At 34.2% G+C, this 22,449-nt stretch overlaps 1 protein-coding gene across 3 annotated transcripts in view; it reads right to left on the reverse strand.

Moving 5' to 3' along the window:
- Window positions 1–19,255, reverse strand: part of LOC127964309 (transient receptor potential cation channel subfamily M member 2) — a 35,915-nt gene extending 16,660 nt beyond the window's left edge. The window contains exons 1-17 of one of the 3 annotated variants that reach the window (XM_052564441.1): window positions 18,846–19,255; window positions 16,968–17,062; window positions 15,996–16,069; window positions 14,512–14,680; window positions 13,568–13,748; window positions 12,507–12,673; window positions 11,656–11,836; window positions 10,659–10,720; window positions 10,378–10,578; window positions 9,595–9,697; window positions 7,011–7,132; window positions 5,968–6,309; window positions 3,452–3,592; window positions 2,250–2,385; window positions 2,023–2,168; window positions 853–965; window positions 553–660 (exon numbers count right to left, since the gene is read on the reverse strand). In XM_052564441.1, the coding sequence (XP_052420401.1) occupies window positions 553–660; window positions 853–965; window positions 2,023–2,168; window positions 2,250–2,385; window positions 3,452–3,592; window positions 5,968–6,309; window positions 7,011–7,132; window positions 9,595–9,697; window positions 10,378–10,578; window positions 10,659–10,720; window positions 11,656–11,836; window positions 12,507–12,673; window positions 13,568–13,748; window positions 14,512–14,680; window positions 15,996–16,069; window positions 16,968–17,060 (2,339 nt within the window). In that variant the 5' untranslated portion in view covers window positions 17,061–17,062; window positions 18,846–19,255. Of the gene's footprint in view, window positions 1–552; window positions 661–852; window positions 966–2,022; window positions 2,169–2,249; window positions 2,386–3,451; window positions 3,593–5,967; window positions 6,310–7,010; window positions 7,133–9,594; window positions 9,698–10,377; window positions 10,579–10,658; window positions 10,721–11,655; window positions 11,837–12,506; window positions 12,674–13,567; window positions 13,749–14,511; window positions 14,681–15,995; window positions 16,166–16,967; window positions 17,085–18,845 lie in introns of those variants that run through there. The other 2 variants (XM_052564442.1, XM_052564443.1) reach the window with 2 other exon arrangements.
- Between the last annotated feature and the right edge of the window lie 3,194 nt (window positions 19,256–22,449).

A 22,449-nucleotide genomic window follows, 5' to 3' on the forward strand; every position in this document is an offset into this window, starting at 1 on the left:
GATAAACTGTAAAAGAAGTTGAGAGAGTCCTCTGTGATGAACACTAAAATGCTGATCAAAATCATTTTAGATTGTTGGCAGTGTGCAAAGCTACATCTGTCTGCATCAATTTATAAATCAAATGTAAGACTTTAAGACCTGCAAAAATAATTTAATGTTAATATATAATGTAATATAATGTTAATATAGTAAACTAAAATGACTGTAAAAACGTGATTCAATTACAGTTGAGATACAGGTCTTCACAAAAAAATATTTCTAATATGATAAACCTCACATTTCAGTCTATGAACCTTTTTTTTTTAAAGAAAAGAGATGAGTCAAAAGTATAAATTGTTATATTAACTTAAAACAGGGTTATATGGGCGGATGGGGGGCAACAATGAGCTCAAAACGATTCGGCTTATCACCAATGGTTAGTGAACAATTCAAAAAAAAATAAATAAAAAAAAATAAGGGTATGAATTCAATAATAAATGAGATTTACTCATGCATTTAAATGCTTGGGTGTGAATGTGCTCTGGAGATGTTTGCGGCTGTGACTCAACTAACCGGTAATGTCGCTTGATTTTGGCATCTGAGCTTCCAGAAAAGACTGCATCCATGGCCAGTTTCTGCTGCTCCGTCCTCTCGGCATGTCTCTGGATGACTTCATCTCGTCTGCTCTCGAGAGTTCAAGGGTTAAAACAGCACTTATAAGGACCACTAAATTAAAAGCAGCTAAATGATTCAGTGTAGTGCTGCCATCTGATGGTCTTGTGCATGCAATGACTCATTGATATGATTTTAGGTTTGTTTCCCCTTTAATAAAGTGCTTTTGATAACGTGTTCCATGAAAACAAGGTTTTTCACCTGAAGGTCAGGAAGCCGGTGTATATGAGAGGAAAGAAGATCATGCAGAGCAGCACTTTCCAGTGTGGATTCTCCACGGACAGCTCTCCACACCAGATCTGAGTCAGCAGAGCCTGAGAAAACAGCACAAATAACAGCGTTCACAGGTAACACTGAATTATTTTGAGCGTATGCTTTGAATGAATTGCTTACCTACCCTTTCACAGACTCCAAAAATATATATACTGTATATGCAATCTTTTAGACCACAAAACAACTTTGAAAGAGTACATAAATAAAACTCCATTAATAACAAAAGCAATCATTTGTATAAAAAAGTAAATCATAATAATACAATTAATAATAATAATGATAATAAATGTACAACCATTAATACTGTAAAGCAATAAACAAACAATGTAATATGTAATAAATGTAACAAAACAACAATGTGTATAATATTAATAATAATAGCTAACTAATATTATTGTACACATTATTGTTTTATCTATGCAATATAATAATAACAATAATAATAAGATTACATAATAACATCTTTATGTAATATTTATAATGAATAACTATTCTCAAATATTCTTTTATATTTATTACTCTGTCAAAAACATAAAATACAAATAGTTCAGACTGGTAATTATCACCAACATCATCATCATATAATAATCCTTATACATAAATAATATGAATTAATAATAATAATATTAACTTTATATCACATTAAAAAAATTGATTTGCTCTTTAAGATTTGTGTAAAGATGCATTGCTCTTTAGAAAAAAATAATCTAACTAAAACTAGTGCATATTGGTTACTAAATACACAAAATAATTCATGATATTGGTAATATTAACATATATGATTAAATGTTAATGTATATGATATTCATACTGTATATATGGCACACATCGCACCATTCTGTGATACTTTTGCATATTTTTTTAATTAAATATTTTCATATTTCTCAGTAAGAAAACAAAGGACTGGTTTGGGAAATGGGAAATTATGCATTTAGCAGACACTTTTATCCAAAGCTACTTACAGTGCATTCAGGCTAACATATTTTACCTAACATGTGTTCCCTGGGATTCGAACCCACAACCTTGCGCTGCTAACGCAAAGCTCTACCACTCGAGCCGCAGGAACACTTTTTCTGGCAGTGGATCTGGTTTGTTCACCTGGACTCCTGAGTGAGCGATGAAGCTCTTAGCGTCGGCCTGGAGCGCGAGCCACAGACAGGTGCTTTTGCCCCACGACGGAGAGACGCGGATCAGCAGCTTCTGCGCCCGCTGTGCATCCACGCTGTGACACTCGCTGAACACACCTGGGACAGGAAGACACCAGCACAGGGTTAAAGGTCACAGCTCTGCTCAGAGGACATGAGGCGATGTGTGTCGGCTCGTACCGATGGCTTGTTTCTCGTAGTGGCTGGCCAGTTCTCTCATTTCCTTTGCCTCTTCGCTGTCGTCCTCTCCGCTCTCCTGTGCCAGCTTCCTCAAGATCTTACTGGCAGCCAGAGCGGCTGCGATACAGTCTCTGCACTGCAAACACAACACACACACACACACACGCGCGTTTTTTTCTGTGAATTGTGGGGACTTTCCATAGACTTCTATTACTTTTACACTGACCAAACGGTAGTTTCTATCCCCGAAGCCTAAACCTACCCCTTACAGAAAACCTGTTTGCATTGTTACACTTTCAGATAAACATCATTTACTATGTTTTTATATTTTTTCCCTTCATGTGGACCGCAGGCCAGTCTGACAATGTCAAAACTTTCAGGTTTTACTATCCTTGTGGCGACATTTGGTCCACACAATGTAGCATAAACAAGCACACAGTACACACACTAACACACATGTACAGTAGATAGAAATAGCTCAATCTATGCATATGCAGGCAACGTCACGTCCTCAAGCCTCACTCGTGGCATTATTTAGAAGAAGACAACAAAGTTAAGTGTGTGTACTTCTTACATGTTTAGTTGGTAAAATAAATGTGGTTAATCTTCCAGGTCTGGGTTTGGCTTCCAATGGGTTTGGCTAAAAAACCCATTTGGTTTCATCTGTACTTCTAGGTACTTATACTGTATTGACTGGGTTAAATAGAATCGCATTACTAAAAAGAGACTTAAATACAGTTTTCCTTGAATAAAATTAGACTAAATGTCATCAGTTTTCGTCGACTAAATCTAGACTTAAATATTAATGGATAATTCTGACTAAAAAAAGACTAAAATGCTCAGACTTTTAGTTGACTGAAACTTGACTCGACTAAAAGGAGTATAAACTAATAAAAACTAAAATGACACTTTCACACAAAGACTAGACTAAAACTAAAATTAAAACAGGCCGCCAAAAAACAACCGATTCCTATAGAACTGTCAGCAGCTGAACTGCAGCTCAAACTATTTCAAATACAGCGAATTAATTATTTCCATTTTAATTGAGCCGTGGCTCTTCATATTAATGAAGTGTTTCATTAGTCAGCAGTAAACCGGTTGCCTCACCTGAATATGTTCTGAGATTTGTGTTGGATGTTATCTTTGGATCCGTTTCGATTGATTATTAATGATAAACGAAGCGTTCATAAAGGATGCTGTACCTGCTCCCAGCCGATCTCTGCCAGTTCTGTGTTATTCTGTACGACGGCCCAGAGGAACAGATCCCGTCCCGGGTCCCAAACTGTGTCTGGGATCCACTCTTCCCCCGAACACGGCAGATCCACTAAACCCTTGGAAGGCACCTGAGAGACGACCAGAAAAATATAATGAAAGGTGAATGATTCTCACAAAGCCTATCAAACACATGTCCTGGTCAAAAATAAATAAATTCAATTATATTATTATTAGGGCCTCTGAGATTTTTTGGCATCTTTACATAATTTTTATTGCAATTTATAATCCATTTTCTTTTCATAATCAGTAAATTTTTTTTTTTTTGGTCTTACTTTCAAGTAAAAAAATGACATGTTAAGATGAAAAGGCTAAAACTGCTAAAACATTTCCAGAAGTGTTATTGTTCATGAAAACTAAAACGAATACAAATAAAATATCAATATTTAAGTTACAGCTAAAAAAAAGTAAATATGCAGGTGCTTCTCGATAAATTAGAGTGTAGAGGAAAAGTTTTTTTCAGTAATTCAACTCAAATTGTGAAACTCATGTATTAAATAAATTCAGTGCACACAGACTGAAGTAGTTTAAGTCTTTGGTTCTTTAAACTGTGATGATTTTGACTCACATTTAACAAACACACCAATTAACGATCTCAACAAATACTTAATAAGACCAATAAAAAACATATAGTGAATTGTTGGTCTTCTGAAAAGTATATTCATTTACTGTACATGAACTCAATACTTGGTAGGGGCATCTTTTGCTTTAATCACTGCCTCAATTTGGCATGGCATGGAGGTGATCAGTTTGTGGCACTGCTGAGGTGGTATGGAAGCACAGGTTTCTTTGACATTTGCCTTCAGCTCATCTGCATTGTTTGGTCTCTTGTTTCTCATCTTCCTCTTGATAATAGCCCATAGATTCTCTCTGGGGCTCAGGTCTGGTGACCAACACCATGGTCATTTAACCAACTTTTGGTGCTTTTGTCAGTGTGAGCATGTGCCAAATCCTGCTGGAAAATGAAATCAGCATCTTCAAAAATCTGCTCAGCAGAAGGAAGCATGAAGTGCTCCAAGATTTCTTGGTAAATGGGTGCAGTGATTTTGGTTTTCAAAAAACACAAGGGACCAACATCAGCAGTTGACATTGCACCACAAATCATCACAGACTGTGGAAACTTAACACTGGACTGCAAGTAACTTGGGCTATGAGCTTCTCCACCCTTCCTCCAGACTCTAGGACCTTGGTTTCCAAATGATACACAAAACTCGCTCTCATCAGAAAAGAGGACTTTGGACCACTAGGCAACAGTACAGTTTTTATTCTATTTATCCCAGGTAAGACGCCTCTGACGTTGTCTGTGGTTCAGCAAATTCCTCGAAACGTCTGTGTGTGGTGGCTCTTGATGCCTTGACCCCAGCCTCAGTCCATTCCTTGTGAAGTTCACTCAAATTCTTTCGATTTCGCTTCACAATCCTCATAAAGCTGCGGTTCTCTCTTGTTGGTTGTTCTTCCTCTCAACTTTCCGGTAACATGCTTGGATACAGCACTCTGTGAACAGCCAGCTTCTTTGGCAATGAATGTTTGTGGCTTACCCTCCTTGTGAAGGGTGTCAATGATTTTAGAGACAATTTTGAAGGCTCGGGAAACCTTTGCAGGTGTTTTGAGTTGATTAGCTGATTGGCATGTCACCATATTCTGATTTGTTAAGATCTTGAATTGTTGTTTTTTTTTTAAATGTGAGTCAAAATCATCACAATTAAAACAACCAAAGACTTAAACTATTTCAGTCTGTGTGCACTGAATTTATTTAATACACGAGTTTCACAATTTGTGTTGAATTACTGAAATAAATGAACTTTTCCTTGACATTCAAATTTATTGAGAAGCACCATGTTAGATTAAAAAACAACAAACAAAACCTGAAACACTTTTCAAATCTGAAATAATGATTTGGCAACAAACTGAAGTTGAAGTATTAAAATCGCTAAAACTAAAACTGAAATAAAAATAAAGCTAAATATAAATATTAAAAAAATGTGCATAAAAACATGACACATGGAGATTAAATAAAAGAAAATATAAATATTAGCTCACAAACTTGAAATGTTTCTCTTGAAATTGTACATTTTAAATGAACTTAAGTTTAAGTTGAAGTGCTAAAATTACTAAAGCTAAAGTAATAAAATAAAAAATAAAGCTAAATAATATATATATATATATATATATATATATATATATATATATATATATATATATATATATATATATATATATACAATGAATAAAACAGGAGGGGGGGCTCATACTAATTTAAAACTATTAATAATTAACTATTATAATAAAACAATTAAAACTACAATGAAAATGGACATAAAATAAAACAATGACCATTTTATTAATACAATTAATAGCAATTAATACTAAATACTTTATTGTTTAAATGTATTCTTATTTATGTCTTTGTTGCGGAGGTGTTTCTGATGTGTGTTCTTGAACTTGCCGCTAAACGGACATCATCTTCAGTCATCTTGTAGCGCGACGGGATGTATAACGGTTGAGTGAAACTCCCCAGCAGGTGGCGCACTTCTTCAGCCACGTGACTCAAGGAGATCTTTGGGCTTCCAGGCGCTGGATCTTGACCCCTGTGGACTTTTCCACCTTGGACTCGTTTGGCGAGTTTGCGCAGAAACAAGCAGGCGGGAAGATGGGCGTAAAGCTCACAGAGCCTGTCCTCATGCTCCAGAAACTTCCTCACACACACGCCATTCTCCAGCAGGAGCCGCACAAACTCAGGTTTGTCGCCCACCAGCGCAGAAAACATGGCCGGATGCAGATCACAGGACTGAGACGGGAAAGATGGGGAAAAACCACCACAACTCAGCTATAGTGCATTGATGACTTCTAAGCAGACTAAACCTTTAAAAAACCTTTAACACTTGCTAAACTGAAATGAAATAAAATATTTCATATCTATTTGCCAAAGCAACATTTCTCATTCTCATTTAATTTAAATACTAAAATTAAATAAACTAAAACTAAAAAATTAATGCAACTATACTGTATAAATGTTAATAATAATAATGAAAACAGACAATAATATTATTAAATTCGTGGCTAACACTGAAACAATAAAAAAATAAAAATAAAAAATAAAAAACGTTTTATATCTAGTTGCCAAGATAAAATTTCTTATTTTCATTTGAAGTTGAAGTAATAACTAAACTAAATAAACTAACTAAATAAATATATAAATAAAAAATGTAACAACACGCAACAAATTTACATAAACAATAACTAAGATTCTAAAATACTTAAATACAAAAAATACTTGAAATAAAATGAAAATAAAATAAAATAAAATAGAATATTATATTATTATTGCCGTGCCAATATTTCTATTTAATTTTTATGCAAACATAATTTTAACGATACTAAAATAGCACTGGTTCTGAGTTTGGATTACAGTAAGAACAGAAGTTTGCAGTGCCCAAACGTGTGTATTTCAGCACATGTGAATGAGCATGATTTGGTTATTTAACCCACGGTCCACTGGCTCTCCTCGGTGAAGATCTCGCTCTCGGCGATGTCCACTCGGTTCCAGGCCACGGCGAGCTCCAGCTGTCTCTCCCATGACTGTTGTCCTGCATGCTCATCGCTTCTGGAGGCTGAAGAGCAATGACACTTTTGATGATGTCAATGATGTCTTTAGATGGGTTTTAACAATACTTAATTGTTTGTAATGGAAAAAACCTCAAGTGTTTCTAGGTCAAGTTCAGGTCTGAAGTCAAGACACCAATCATTTTTGGTAACGGTTTTCTATAAGTTTTATAAAATGTGCTACAGGACCATGTTGCAATTGTTAACTAAAAGTATTAAAAATAGTTTTTTGGTAATAGAAATAAAGCTGAAATTAAATAGAAATATAAGATGAAAATGTAAACTTAAAGGGGGGGGGTGAAATGCTCGTTTTCACTCAATATCCTGTTAATCTTGAGTACATATAGAGTAGTACTGCATCCTTCATAAATCCAAAAAGTCTTTAGTTTTATTATATTCATAAGAGAAAGATAGTCTGTCCCGATTTTTCCCGGAAAAACATGACCGTCTGGAGGCGTGACGTGTGGGCGGAGCTAAAGAATCACGAGGGCCAGTAGGCTTTTGCGTTGAGAGCATGTGGAAGCTGTGTCAGCTGTGAAGGCTGAAACTGAACGAGAGCAGCAGCAGCAATGACTCGCTCCGAGCGGGGCTTGAACCCGGGTCTCTGATGGGAGGCAGATGCACTAACAATGAGGCAGAGATATTTGAAGCAGTTTTACTCACCGCCTGTGGTTCCAACACATGATCGTGACCCTTTTTCCTTGGGATTGCATCATCCTTAAGAAATAAACGATACGCAAATCCGTCGTCAAATTGGGCCTTGTTTGTAAAACAAGCGTCTTCGAAATGCAGGGAACAAACACAAACACTTGCACAACTCCGTTGATGCTCTGTAAAAATAAACTCCATCCACTGGTCCCTTAATGCTGTTTCTCTTTAGGTAATCTGTGCAGGGTTGTCTTGCCCTGGCAACCAAAAACACACTTCTTTTGTGACATTTGGCGACGCTCTCGCTCTGATCAGTGAAGTCTGTTGTGCTCTCAGTGCTCTTCTATACGGGAGCGCGCTCTTCCGGCAGAAGTGCCTCAGGACCCATATAAGGAAATTCCGCTCCATCTAACGTCACACAGAGCCATACTCGAAAAAAACTTTCAGAAACTTGTGACAAACCGGAAGGAGTATTTTTGGAACAGAAATACTCCTTCAAATGTACAACTTAATTTTTGAAACTTTGTCCATGTTTAGCATGGGAATCCAACTCTTTAACAGTGTAAAAAACTCAGTATGCATGAAATAGCATTTCACCCCCCCTTTAAAATTTGTAATTAGAATATATATATATATATGTATTGACGACAAAGTCAAAAAACAAAAATAAGTAAATTAAATTATATTTTGTACAAAGAAAATAACTTCTATCAGACCTTTGATTTTATTAAAAAAATTTTTTTAATTCTGATATATTTTCATGCCAATTAATAAGCCATTTTCTTATGATTATTAATTCGATACCATTGTTTTTGCCTTTTTCTCCAGAAAAAGAATCTTAATTTAGATCAGAAGCCAGGACAAAATACTTTTAAGACTTTGTTTGCATAGATGCATGAAACCTTCCCAGTAATGTCGTCATTGTTAAAGAAATGATTAAAATCATTGAATGAAAGCTAAAAAAAAAAGAGTATTGAAATATTAGATGAAAAAAATTTAACATTTTAACTACTAAAATTACTAAAACTTAAATAAAACAAATTAAAGAATATAAATATCTAAAAATATATTCTAAGAATTCTTTACAAAAATGATAAAAATTCCAAAAGTAAAAAAAAAAAACTGAATTAAAATGAAAACTGAAAATAAAAAAAGCTAATTCAGAATAATATATACATATATTGCCTATAGGGATTTCCTGGTTTATTAAATCATACTCAACTAAAAGAAAATATAAGGCTATGAGGCTTTACTTCAAACAAAATATAATTTATATGTAGATTTCATTCAAAAATAATTAATTTAAACATCTTTTTTGTTCTGCATTGAAGTTCTTCATTGGTCACAAGCATCTAATGCAAAGACAAGTCAACTGTGTTTATAAGCGACTGTGTGTTATAGTATTCAGTGCTAAGTAAAGCTACATAAATCTCCTTAGCATTTCAGAGATGTGTCATCCATCACCATAACTCAAGCACTAAGAGCTTCCTCAATCAGAGACGCTTGCAGACTCTCCAGGGAGGAGGATGTGCTCAAGCCCTTCTGTTTTTCTGCAAGAACCTGATATACTGTACCTTTTCTAGAACCCATCAGGCATGTTTACTACACAGCATTTAGCTTGAGTGATTTTAAATAACATGAAGAATAACGTTGATGAGGTTTTTGATTCAAGACACTCAGTGCAGCCATTAGTTACAGATCCAATACCAGTATAATCCAGTTACACGCTGCCCGGAAAAACAAGTTCAATTCATCGATCTCCAGAGGAGGAACTGCAGAGACTGGAGCATGTGCTTTTTAAATGTGATATTCATACTCATACCTTTCAGCAGAGCCTGTAGAATGGCAACATCAACGTCATAGTTTTTATCCTCGTCAATCCGAAACACAGTGAGCAGATGAGGCATTCGGATGATGTCCTGAATCTAAAGAAAGACAAAAATAAAGACACATATTCACTGCTTAAGATGCATGTGTATCATGAGACTTCTGAGAGAACTCATATTTTATATAATGTACATTACACGCACACACACACACACACACACACACACACACATATACATATATATATATATATAAACACATTACATTATATATAATTTAAAACTAATATTTAATTTAACCATTAATTCTGCATTATTTAAATCATATTTAATGAAATATTGATGTCATTTATATATTATTTTACACAATGTTTACTTTAAACTAGATAAATAGTTTAATTCAGATTGATTAATGAATTTATTTAATATTCATTAAAATAATCGGTTCATTGGTTCATGAATCAGACAACAGTTTACACAAGTGTTTAAAAGATTACGGTCAGTAATTTAATTAATACTTGTAATTACTAATACACTATGTTATTTTTTACACATTGTGTAACAATGACTGGATGAGTGTTATAATGTATTAACTGTGTTAATAAGGTACATTACAAGTTATGATTAAAGTATTAACTACTTATACATAAATGCTTTAAGTAAAGTGTTATCGAGACTTAATTAAGAGTCATAATTTAAAAAAATCACTCAAACTTTGTTATGGAATTAAAACCATTTTTCATATTTTATCCAATGAAATGTATGTTTCTGTCTGTTACCTTCTTGGTCCACTCAATGACCTGCACCTCAGTGAAGCTTTTGTACTCTTGTCCAAAAAACCTCTTCATGAGCTGGTTGATAAGCACCAGGGTGACCTTTGACACGGGCAGAGCTGCCACCTGAGCGATGACGTCCGCCAGGCGTCCAGAGCCCTCCAGCACCACACACGGCGTGTGTTTCAGCATCGCGTTGTAGATGGTCTGTGAAGACATATGTCGATCAAACCCAATGAAAGAACATGTCACTGTCATCTATGAAGAGGATGACTTTAAAATCTCACGTTTAGTGTTCCTGGACCACCGTCCAATACCACACAGACCACCGGTATGGTCCCTCCACTCTCTGATGGACAGACAACACACACACACACACACACACTAGTGAACAGCATTAAAGAGCCATGAAATCAAACATTCTGTGGCTTTTATTCATAATTCTGAGGTCAAAGTGTGCCATAAATACTACTTTTGTGGCAGATATTTGTCCAGATCAAAGGCTATTTGATATATTTGGTTTGATATGCCCTGTCTAAACTTCCTGTGTAAACAGGAAATACATTCACGCAGGAGAGAAAACTGCTTTTCATGTTGGGCTTTACAGTAAATGAGCTGTCAAATACCAATCACGCAAGCAAACACGTTCCTTTGTGCGTATGAAAGCCACTGCCGGTCTGCTGACCTCTGACCTTTGTCTGTCTGTTTACTATTCATCTCTATAGTGCTGAGGAGTAACTAACTAAAGTTGTGTGACAGCATTATAGTAGAGCTGATTCATTTAGTGAATCGTTCATTCCAGTGACGTGGTAAAAAAACAACCTATACAGTGTGTATATATCTACAAAATGTTCTTTTAAAATTTCTATTAATCTGTGAATCATGAAAAGTAAAATGCATCACAGTTTCCACAAACATATTGTGCAGCACAACTGTGTTCAACATTGATAATAATCAGAAATGTTTCTCGAGCAGTAAATCATCATATTTTCATGATTTCTGAAGATCATGTGACACTGAAGACTGGAGGAATGATGCAGAAAATAGAGCTGTGCATCACATGAATAAACTATTTTTTTAATATATTAAAATTGCAATAATATTTCTGCTTCATTTGTATTTTTAGTCAAATAAATACAAACTTGGTGAGCAGAAGAGGCTTCTTTCATAAACATTACACAGGGTTACAGACACCTAACTTTTGAACTGATATTGATGGATATTGTACAATATTAAAATATATCTGAAATGAGTAAATGTTGTAAAGCTTCCTCAAGACTGCACCTCTGTTTCCCAGCGACTGCTGAGAGATGAGTTTCTCCAGACGGGCTCGCAGCTCAATCTCAACTCCATAATATCCTTGAGTCCCATCATCCACCAGCAGGAAGTGAGTGTGATTGATATCAAGACAGGAGAGACGGCCCTGACCCTGCTCGTCCAGAGCGTAGTACGCTGGGAAACTACCCTGGAAAAGACAGAAGATGAGATCCCAGAAGATTAACTACAAGGGGTTCGAGAGTTGATGAAAAGCTATTAATTAAATGACACCCTGGACCACAAAACCAGTCTTTAGTGTCATTTTTCAAAATCTGAATGCTGAACAAATATGATTTCCATTGATGTTTGGTTTATTAGGATTGGACAATATTTGGCCGAAATAAAATTTTTTGTAAAAAATTTTTTTGTAAATTTTAAAATTTTTTTTTTTTTTGAAATTTGCCATTAAAGTTGTCCAAATGAAGTTCTTAGCAATGCATATTACTATTTAAAAATGTAATTTTTATATATTTACTGTAGGGAATTTACAAACATGGAACATGATCTTTACTTAATATCCTAATGGTTTTTGGCATACAAGAAAAATCGATAATTTTGAACCATACAATGTATTTTTTGGCAATTGCTACATATATACTCTAGCGACTGAAGACTTTTTTTGTACTCCAGGGTCAAAAATTATAAAAATGTAAAATTTAAATAAATATATATATTTTTTTAATAAAAAAGCTTCTAAAAAATGTATTTTTAAAAAAAAATGAGAAAAAAGATGTTTTTAAATGATTGAAATATGAGCTTAAAGTAAATATTTTAGCACGTAGGGTTTGGCCGACCAAATCATGAGGAAATGATCTGACCTCAGGATGGACGAGTGCGTGTCGGTTGTGAATGACCCCCCAGGGTGCCACACCGATGACGACGATCTGCCCCTCCATCAAACCGCTGCTGAGGGTGTAATCTCGCACGGCCATGCCCACGTGCTTCATCACACCGGCGTGTGTCCCACCTGTCAGGATCCACGCACCTGACACACAGAAGGCATTGTAGATTAGCCTCAGCTTAAACAAGCACGTCAACAACACAAACAATCAGAAACTGGTTCTGCAGCTTGTGCCAGATGGGTTTGTGACGGTTGCACACACATGCTTTAATTCTCTCATTTCCAGTCAGGGTCATTGAAAGCCATCTATATTTAGTATTTAAGGCATCATTTGAAATCATTTTTGCCGATGTTGTTCAATGGCTGCATGTGTTTTATTTTTTTTAATGTTTTTTAGTGTTTAATGTATGCATGCATGCATTTTATTCATAAAAATAAAAGCATCACTTCCCAACTGAACTAAATAAATAATGCAACATAGGCAACATTTATCAGTTTTGTTTAGTTTAAGTTTCTAAAACATAATTTTTATTAAACTGCAAAAACATTAAAAACTACTAAAATTTTTATTAAATTGTAAATTTAAAGTTTGAAATAATTCAGATTTTTTTTAAGGTTTGAAAGAAGTCTCTTCTGTTCAACAAGGCTGCATTTATTTGATCAAAACTAAAGTAAAAACAGTAATATAGTGTTATATAATCACAACTTAAAATTCTAAGTTTTCTATGTGAATATATTAAAAAATGCATTTTATTTCTGTGATGCGCAGCTGTCTGTTCAGCATCATTCCTCCAGTCTTCAGTCTCACATGATCTTCAGAAATCAATATATAAAATCTCCTGATTTGCTGCTTCATAGTTTTGTGGAAACGTTAATATGTTCCTGATACAAACAATTAGGCAGTTTAGATGTGCTTTATACAGTACATACTGCCCTGCACGAGTATGCTGAATATATGAGACTAAATTTGAACATACTGCTGTAATTTCAAGTAGAGATTTCACATTTCAATCCCGGCCCTTTGGCAAGCTTCTGTACCTGTGGTCTGGGCGACTTTGATGAGGCCCCGACGAAACTTGTCCTTCAGGTGAGTCTTTATGCAGAAGTTTTTGGCTCCGCCGGTCACTGATATCAGCAGGTTTGGTGAACGCAGCTTCCAGTGTTCGGTCATCAGCTGGAACAGATTCTCAGAGGACGTGTCCGACGACACCCGAACATACTAAACACACCACAGAAGCCCTTCTATGAGTTCACATATATAATTCCCCTGCAGTGAATGGGTGCCGTCAGAATGAGAGTCCAAACAGTTGATGAAAACATCACAATAATCCACAGCAATCCAGTCCATCAGTTAACATCTGGAGAGGCCAAGAGCTGCGTGTTTGTAGGAAACAAATCCATTATTAAGACATGTAAAACCTTCGCGTCTGACCAAAATACGAATCCATAATCCATAACAACGCTTCCTTCAGTGAGAAAATCATCTGGTCTGAATCAGGAGAGAAATCTGCACAGATCAAGCAACGTTTACAAACCAAAACAGCTTTAAACAAATATGCGGCTAGATTTTAATGTGAGAGAGAACTGGAGGAGGACTTTTTCACTGGAGGAAGTGTTATTATGGATTATGTTTTCACATTTTGAACTCAGTTTGAAGTTAAAACGTCTTAATGGTGGATTTGTTTTTTCACAAACACACAGCTTTTCACTTCTCAAGATGTTATCTGATGGACTGGAGTGCTGTGGATTATTGTGATGTTTTTATCAGCTGTTTGGACTCTCATTCTGATGGCACCCATTCACTGCAGAGCATCCATTGATGTGACACTGATGCAATGCTACATTTCTCCAAATCTGACGAAGAAACAAACTCATCTACATCTTGTATGCCCTTCGGGTGAGGACATTTTCAGCTAATTTGCACTTTGGGGTGATTGAACTATTCTTTATTTATCCATAATACACTGGAGACATCATTTTACCTTCCCAGTTTTCTGTCCAAGTCCTCCAAAGCTGATATCTCCAAAGGCATCGGTGGGCACCTCTCTGACATGTCTGTGTTTGTCCCACTGCTCCCCCATATAGTCCTCCGGTTTGATGGCCTCATCGCAGTGCTGGATCTTTGGGTAACCACACTTACAAATCCCCTCCCTGTCAACAGTAATCCACGTTATCCACACATGAGTTACAGCACATACTGTCCAAACTACACACAGAATCCAGCAGGAGAGTATACACGTGATCTTTAGCTGACCGCTTGTCAACCGCATCATTTCTGTGACTTATACTCATCTAAAGTAAAGTAAAGTGAGAAGTAACAAACTGAATTAAACATCATATTTTTAAATAGAAAGACTGAAACTGTATTTTTGAGTTAATTGTACTTCAATAATATTTTCTGTTCAGTATTTAAAGTGTATGACTGACACCATTAATATTTGAAATACACAGAATAACTTTAAAAAGCATAGTTCAGCTAAATATACAATGTGCATTTTTTATTTTGCAGCGATAAAAATCATCTTTCGCTTTCATTGCATGGAAAACAGCAGCTCAGATATTCTGTTCAGATAATCATTTGTGTCAAAAAGTCATACAGGTTTGGATGAGTAAATTTTTTTTTTTTAAAGTTTTTGTTAATACAACACTAAATGAAACCCTTTGTTTTGTATGTGGATATTGCTATTCACCTGCTTTAATCTTGTGTTATTTTTTTGTTTTATGTTAACACTTCACATATGCTTTGATACAACAACGCTTGCTCCTGCACTACTTGCTTTGTTAGGATGAATAAGCAAAAGAGTGTGTTTTAACATCAAGCGGAGATGAGACAAAAGTCAATTTTGAGTATGGTTATATATTTGATAAACCAGGTTTTTATGGTTCATTTAATGAGATACGCTGAGAATACGAAGCTCAGTTTTTTTTTTTTTTTTTTTTTGACTAATCCAAACTAAGCTAAAATATGCAATTTGGTGCAGATGCTGATATTTATATGGCCAAAAAGAGATGAAATCCTGAGGCTTGTAATGTAAATCACTGTGATCTTTATAACAGCACAGCAGATACTTATATTTAATGATATAAATATATGTCGTCACTCTATATCTCCAATAATAGGTTTCAGTAAGATTATATTTATAGATGAATCAATGCACTCAAATGATGACTGAGAGATGAGCAAGTAACTAAACACTCAGAAGATGTGAGATGTTCTGGAGGCTTGTGAAGATCATTACTCCACAGAGGAACAATGAAAGCAAAGCTTCGGGAAAAAACATTCCTAAAAAGATCCTGACGATTAGATTTGTGATTATACTAAAAGGATAAGCTATCTATCAGGTGACTGAAGCCATGGAGTAAATCGTGAGAAAAGTTTTTTTTTTTTGTTGATATCAAATACAGTAGTCTTCCAAGGGTTAATTCCCCAGTGTGATGGAGTAAAGGTTATAAGACACGCTCATACCTGCCATCCTCCACATAGAAGCAGCACTCTTTCTTCTTGATGTTTTCTCTGATCCAGGAGGCGAGCGAGCAGCGCTGGAAGGAGGGAGACAGAGACAGATAATGGCCTTTAACGGCGCTCACAGCGAGCGTTTGCACCAGGGTCGGCTCCTCCACTGCCTCACCCATGCTTGTGACAGAGACAGTGAGAGTGAATGAGAAGTGCAGATGCACGGGACGGGGGAGGGAGGGAGGGAGGGCATGGACAGGATGGGCTACAATGCATTTGCTGTTGCGCTGAAAAACTGCACTGCTGCAGTGGTGATGTCAGACACAGAGACGGAAGCATTACTGGAATCTGGAGTAGAGAGTGAAAGCCTCATTTAAAGAGCTTAACTCAGTGGTATTTTACTATCACCATAGTTTTATTAATAAATTTATTTTATATGTATTTCTTTTATATTCTTATGTTTACGTTTATATTTTCTGTTTTTATTAAAAATTTTAAGTTTTAGTACAGTAGCTTTGTTGTGTTTTTGTCTTTTTTTTAAATGATGGGCAAAACATAAGATCATAAAATAAGATTACGTTTTTTATTTCAGTTGAAGTTTATTAATATTTCAAGAAGTGTTATTATTAAAATTAAACCCTTTTTTTAACACTTAATATTAGTTGCAAAGTCATCATTTATCATTTTAAAATTATATAAAAATAATCTCAGCAAAAACTCACAACAAAATTATTATAAGTGCATTTGAAATGAAAATGGTAAATTTAAAAATAAGGACAAACCCCAATTTAAAAACTATAATATTATGTAAATTATACTAAAACATTGATTTCTGGAAAACGTTTATTTATTTATTTAAAAACAGTATCTTAAAACAGAATCAATTTTGTGAATATCTACTTTTTTTTTTTTTTTGCTGTTTCATGAATTGTTCTATATATATTTTTTATAAACCTTTTTTTTTTTTTTTGCACTATGTCTCACCTTTTCGATGTTTAAGAATAAAGTTGTCAGATTTCCTAACTGGATGTTGCTGATATCCTTTGGGTGTACTTTCTCTCCTAGTGCACACAGCATTTCTGCAATCAAAACATATTACTTTTTTGCATAAAAGCACATTTGCAAGTAAAACTCATCTTATTCTTCAAAGTCCACACAGGCTGTGCTCTTGTGTTCTCACAGTGAAACTGAATGCAGTGGATCAAAGACATCTTTCTAGCCTGTTTACACAGACTAACAATTAAAAAAAGAAAAACAGTTATAGCCTCTTCCTGTATAAAATAAACAAACATATATAGAAAAAGTGTTACTTTAGCACAACCAAGAAAGAAACTTTTGCAGATTTTTAAAGTAATATATAATACAATATTACAGAAGAATAAAACTGACTTCAGCTGCTTGCATTTTTCAGATACTTTTACCTCAAAGAATGTTTTCACTTCTCTCCTTGATGTGGAGTTGGTAAAGTTCTCTTATTTCTCATATAATCAACATTATATGTTCTGACTGGGTTTTACATTCTAGGAAACAGAAGAAAATAAAACTCTAAAAGCTTGACGGTTTTGATGTTTGCTTTTTTTTCACAGATGTATACTAGTAGTCACCAAAACAAGTTGCCACAGTAATGGTCACCAAGTGCAACTCTAAGTGGCAGAAATGCAATTCTTTACATGACGATCAGATTACATTATCATTGAGAAAAGCATGACTGCTGAAATGGACTGACATGCTCTGACATGACATGCGTGACTATTTTTATGGTGCTTTTGTCCTATTCAAAGCTTCAAAACTCTAAATGCAATTGCATGACTTTATACTGTCAAAAACTCTATTTATATTCAACACATCCGATAAACTACAGACATTTATTAAATAACAAGTCCCATATTTTATAAACAATCTATTTTTATTTATCATTAGGATATTAAGTAAAGATACTTATTTTAAGTAAAGATATTTTCCTACCGTAAATATATCGAACATTTCATTTTTGATCAGTAATATGCATTGTTAAGAATTAATTTTGAATTTAAAGGTGATTTTCCCAATATTTAGATTTTTCTGCACCCTCAGATTCCACATTTTCAAATAGTTGTAGCTCGATCAAATACTGTCCTCCTAACAAACCATACATCAATGGAAAGATTATCTATTCAGCTTTCATATATAACTAAAAAATTACACTTAAGACTGTTTTATGGTCCAGGGTCACAAATGTATAACAACTATATATAATTGAGAATAAAGCAATTTTTTGTGTGTGTAATTTTGTTTGTGTTTTGTCATTTTTATTAGTTTTGAATTAGTTGTATTAGTTTATTAGTTTTAGTATATGGTGTATTAGTTTATGGTTTCTGACCGCATCACAGCACAGCACAGAGACAGTGCTCATTAAGATAATAAATAATATTCACATAAATTATGATTCTGGCAAAATGTCACATACTTCTAGAAAGACTGGAAAACTGGGTTTGGCTTTCTGGGATGGTACTCAAATGGTTCAGATCATACTTAGAAGGGAGAGGCTATCATGTGAGTATAGGAGAGTCTAAGTCTAAGTGGACGTCCATGACATGTGGAGTCCCACAAGGCTCAATTCTTGCACCGCTCTTGTTTAGCCTGTATATGCTCCCACTCAGTCAAATAATGAAAAAGAACCAAATTTTATATAATAGTTATGCTGATGATACACAGATTTACCTAGCCTTATCTCCAAATGACTACAGCCCCATTGACTCCCTCTGCAAATGCATTGATGAAATTAATAGTTGGATGTGCCAGAACTTTCTTCAGTTAAACAAGGAAAAAACTGAAGTCATTGTATTTGGAAACAAAGATGAAATTTTAAAGGTAAATACATACCTTGACTCTAGGGGACAAACAACTAAAAATCAAGTCAGGAATCTTGGTCTGATTCTGGAGACAGACCTTAGTTTCAGTAGTCATGTCAAAGCAGTAACTAAATCAGCATACTATCATCTAAAAGACATTGCAAAAAATTAGATGTTTTGTTTCCAGTGAAGACTTGGAGAAACTAGTTCATACCTTTATCACCAGCAGGGTGGACTATTGTAATGGGCTCCTCACTGGCCTTCCCAAAAAGACCATTAGACAGCTGCAGCTCATCCAGAACACTGCTGCCAGGATTCTGACTAGAACCAGAAAATCTGAGCATATCACACCAGTCCTCAGGTCCTTACACTGGCTTCCAGTTACATTTAGGATTGATTTTAAAGTACTTTTACTCGTTTATAAGTCACTAAATGACCTAGGACTGAGATATATTACTGATATGCTCACTGAATACAAACCTAACAGAGCACTCAGATCAATAGCATCGAGTCAGTTAGAAATGCCAAGGGTTCACACAAAACAAGGGGAGTCTGCTTTTAGTTACTGTGCCGCCCGCAGTTGGAATCAGCTTCCAGAAGAGATCAGATGTGCTAAAACATTAGCAACTTTTAAATCTAGACTCAAAACCCATCTGTTTAGCTGTGCATTTACTGAAGGAGCTCTGTGCGATGTCCGAGCTGATTGCACTGTATTTTACATATTGACTGTATTTTATGTAAAAATTCAATTTTTAACTCTTTTAAATTCATTTTAAATAAGTACATTTTTAAATCGTTTAAAAAATTTTGACATTACTGGTATTATTTTCTTCATGATTATTTTACTTTTATGTAAAGCACTTTGAATTACCATTGTGTACGAAATGTGCTATATAAATAAACTTGCCTTGCCTTAGTAGACATTATGTATATTTCTATTAACAGTTATAAGATGCAAATTTAAAGAAAGAAAATACTAAAACATTAATTAAAAATTAAAATGAAGAAACAAAAATCTAAAAACGAATTGAATTAACCATTGTGTGTGGGTTTGTGTAAAAAAAAAATTGCTACATATATTAAATTAAAATTAAATTTATGCATTTATCCAAAGCACCTTACACCTTACACCTTATTCAAGCTATCAATTTCAATCATCATGTGCTCCCGGGGAATCGAACCCCCTTGATAACGCAATGCTCTACCACTTGAGCTACAGGAACATATATGTTTATGTATGCATGTGTAAGATATAAAAAACTATGAAATACACAAATAAAAAACTAAATTACTAAAACTTTATCTACATTTAAAATGAAATATAAAAATTAAAATGAAATTCAAATAATCATTAAAAAAACATTTTAAATATAATATCTTAAAATATAACTTTTGTTAATTCTCTCCTCCATACTAAAATGATAAAATCATTATTGTTAATAAAACAATATAAAAAAACTAAAACAAGAGGGTGAGTTTTGGTTGAACTGTCCCTTTAAGGAGCGGCTGAAACTCACCTCACACACCTCTTTATAATCACTGTTATTATATCATATGCCATTATATAAAATGCTGTATTTTGTGACATAGCTGCAAATCATTTTTCCTCACCTCTTAAATCTTTTCGCTAATTTCGTCCTGATTCACTGTCGTAAACTCTGTTGGTAGTTAAGAAACGTCACATGGATTAATGGATAATGAATCTGGGTACAGTAGCCTACAAATTAAGTAAAGACATGTTTATAAATCACACGACGACTTACATTGCTTCTTGTAAGAGTGTAAACAAGAAAAAATACGTTTATTTTGCCGTTTCGCTCTGTTTAGAGTTCACATTAAACGCTGGCTGAGAGAGATGCTGTCGGGTGTGACTGATTTAGTCATCATGGAAACGACGTGCAGTACGTGAGTTTATTGTGCCTTAAAGGGATAGTTCACCTCACTATTTATTTTTTAATGTTTACTTTCATTTCATTTTAAGTTATACATGTCTGGAACGACTTTAGTAAATGTGTGAACCATCCTTTTAAATATCAGTAGGAGTGTAAAGCTTACTCAGCAGTGATTTAACCAACTTTATGTAAGTTTATTTTTATTTTTTTAATGTGTTTTTTAAATCGGTGTATGTAAGTTTGGTTAATAAAAAACACTTTTTCTGAAGCATAATTTATTTAAAAATTATAGTAAAAATGTGTAAAAACCATTTTTTTGTAATTTTGTCATTTGTATTAGTTTTGTATTAGTTGTATTAGTTTATTAGACAATGTGTCTATTTCTATTAATGGTTATAAGATACAAATAAAAAACAAACAAAATTACTAAAACCTTAATAACGATTAAAATGAAAATGAAACATAAAAATCTTAAAACGAATTAAAGTAATCATTGTGTGTGTGTGTGTGTGTATAAAAAAACCTTGATGAAAAGTATTAAATAAAAAACTTTAACTAGATTTAAAATGAAAATGTAACATAAAAATTAAAACTAATTCAAACGATTATTTTAATTAAAGTATCTTAAAATATGATTTTTGTTAATTCTGTCCTCTAAACTATCATAATAAAATCATAATTTTTAATAAAATAATATAAAACTAAAACATGAGGGTGAGTTTTGGTTGAACTGTCCCTTTAAGGAGTGGCTGAAACTCACCTCACGCACCTCTTTATAATCACTGCTATTATATCATTTTTATCAATTTTAACCAAAGTGTCTTATGGTTTGCGATTTTTTGGACTGGTTTGAATTAATTGTAATTAAGCATGACATCATAACACCATGTGCACAAATTCTCAGAAGAGTAAATCATTGGTGATATAAACTATTCATGTTGATGTGTGACATGCAACTTTGCTGAACTTGAAAAATATGATAAATACATTATATATGTGATAAATATATAATATAAATAAATTCAGTAATGTACAAAAACAAGTCGAACGGGCACCTTGCCAAAATGTAATTTTCCTTTTAAGAAATGAATATTGAAAATATTTATCTTTCAAAAACATTTTTTCAGAAGATTTTCCTGAATTTAAAAACTGTAAACATATGTATAGATAAATTATTACAAGATCTGCTAAAACAGTTGATATATTTATTTTATTTCATCATAATTTAATAAAAAAATGGTTTAAAATATTTATAAATTATTATTATTTTACCTGTGTCCTGTTGAGTCTGTCATCTTCTTAAGGAAATAAATTAAGATGATCTTAGGAGAATATCTGAAAACATCTTAAAGGGGTCATGAACTGCCATGTGATCATGTAATGAAAACAGTTCAACAGGCAGGAATGTAGAATCGGTGGGCGGGGCTAAACAGGCAACAATCTAGAATTGGTGGGCGGGGTTAAACAGGCAATGCGTTAGAATATGTGGGCGGGGCTAAACAAGCAGTGTTGATTAAACGGTGGGCGGGGCTAAACAGGCAGCGCCGTATAAACGGTGGGCGGAGCTGAATTTAAGTTATTTCAATTAGTGTTGATCAGATAAAAGAAGATTTATCATAATTAACTCATCTCTTCTATCAGATAATCTCCATTTATTTCTCATTCTTGTCCTTACCTTAGAAAACAGGATATTATAAGAAGAGTTCAGAAGGATCTAACTAGTTTTAACTGGTTCAAAGTTCA

The sequence above is a fragment of the Carassius gibelio genome, chromosome B9 (genome assembly GCF_023724105.1).
Source record: "Carassius gibelio isolate Cgi1373 ecotype wild population from Czech Republic chromosome B9, carGib1.2-hapl.c, whole genome shotgun sequence".
Classification (NCBI taxonomy): domain Eukaryota; kingdom Metazoa; phylum Chordata; class Actinopteri; order Cypriniformes; family Cyprinidae; genus Carassius; species Carassius gibelio.